Raw genomic sequence first — 1,364 nt, forward strand, 5'->3', positions numbered from 1 at the left:
CTCCATATCACTTTTTTTGAACTAATGAGGTGATTGTTGCATGAATGCACCAACCAGCAGCAGAAAAGCAAACGGTGCATAGTAATGTTCATCTACTCATCCATGTGTTGTAACGCTGTTATACACAGGTTTCTGCAGCAGAGTCATTACTGACCTCAGCAGAGTTATTCTGCTCTAATCAAGTGGAAAAAGAAACATACCTCCAGTTTGGTTTGAGTGCTGCTTGAAACTGTCTGTTTGCACTCTGAGGAGATGCTCATGATTTATGCCGTCCTTAGAAATCCCTTCCCAGTCATGTCGATCAATCTCTATTAATATTCTCATCAAGGCGTGTCTGGGTTCTGGTGTTTTCATGTTGCTGTCATAGTACGCCATCTCAACTTCCTCAAAGTTTGCCGCAGCCATATAATCAGGGATGTTTGGATTTCCAGAAGATATCATGGCGTGAAACCTCAACGAGTGTTTGACTGTAAAACAAAGAGGATTTAATGGATTTGAGTTCTATTTTATTCAAACATTATTCTAGTAGTTTACTAGTTTTCACTTCCATGAACACAAAGATATTTTTTTACGTTTGATCAATCACAATGAGCCGAAAAGAACAAGAATAAGACGTTATAGTCCCGTGTTATGTGAACATCTTACAATGATGTTCCTGAAATTTGAATAGTTTAAACCACCAGCATCAGATTGTGATGAGACAGTCTGATAATCATGTTAAAAGATTTTAGACCTAAGATTTTTCCACTTAGGTCTGTTACTGAATCCTAAATCAGTCAGAGTGCTTGAACAATCAGTGCGTCCTTTAGTCACCTGAGAAAGATCAGAGTTAGCGTCTGAGGTTTATCCTTCCAGCTGATACTGAAATCCCCCATAATATGACCTCATTCTTGTCACACCTTGGTGAGGTTGTCCTGGTTTTGTTTTGTCTTGTCATTTCCTGTTTTATTTTGAAAAGTAACTCTCCTCTCGTTTCAGATCACTTGCCCTTCCTCATGTGTCTCAGTCTGATTGCCCTGAGTGTTTTCACCTGTTCCCCTTGCCCAGTGTTTAAATAGTCCGTGTCTCCCTTTGTCTTGTGCCAGTGTGTTTGGTCTGCATGCGTGCACCTCAGCTCTTCGTCACAGCGTTCCTGAAAGTTTTGCATTCTTCTTCCTCTAAGTGAGGGATTTTGAGTTGTAAGTTTATTTCCTAGTTTTGTGTCGTAGTTAAAGATTGCATAACCTTTTGTTTCCTCCGTGTGGAGTGATCTTTTGTTTCCTTACTTTTTATAGAGTAGAGCCTCCAGTTGGCTGGAGAGTTTTTATTTTACAGATAGTAGTTTAATAATCCATTGTGTTTTTCCTCCTTAGTGGAGTGATTAT

At 39.4% G+C, this 1,364-nt stretch overlaps 1 protein-coding gene across 1 annotated transcript in view; it reads right to left on the reverse strand.

Moving 5' to 3' along the window:
• LOC111661204 (major histocompatibility complex class I-related protein 1-like) overlaps window positions 1–487 on the reverse strand; it is a 124,696-nt gene extending 124,209 nt beyond the window's left edge. The window contains exon 1 of the mRNA XM_087176162.1: window positions 201–487. Coding sequence (XP_087032288.1) covers window positions 201–441 — 241 coding nt within the window. The 5' untranslated portion in view covers window positions 442–487. The remainder of the gene's footprint in view (window positions 1–200) is intronic.
• Window positions 488–1,364: the final 877 nt, after the last annotated feature.

The sequence above is a fragment of the Seriola lalandi genome, unplaced genomic scaffold, assembly GCF_002814215.2.
Source record: "Seriola lalandi dorsalis isolate HSWRI2012SDOR001 ecotype SW California unplaced genomic scaffold, Sedor1 jcf7180002054538, whole genome shotgun sequence".
NCBI classification, from domain to species: domain Eukaryota; kingdom Metazoa; phylum Chordata; class Actinopteri; order Carangiformes; family Carangidae; genus Seriola; species Seriola lalandi.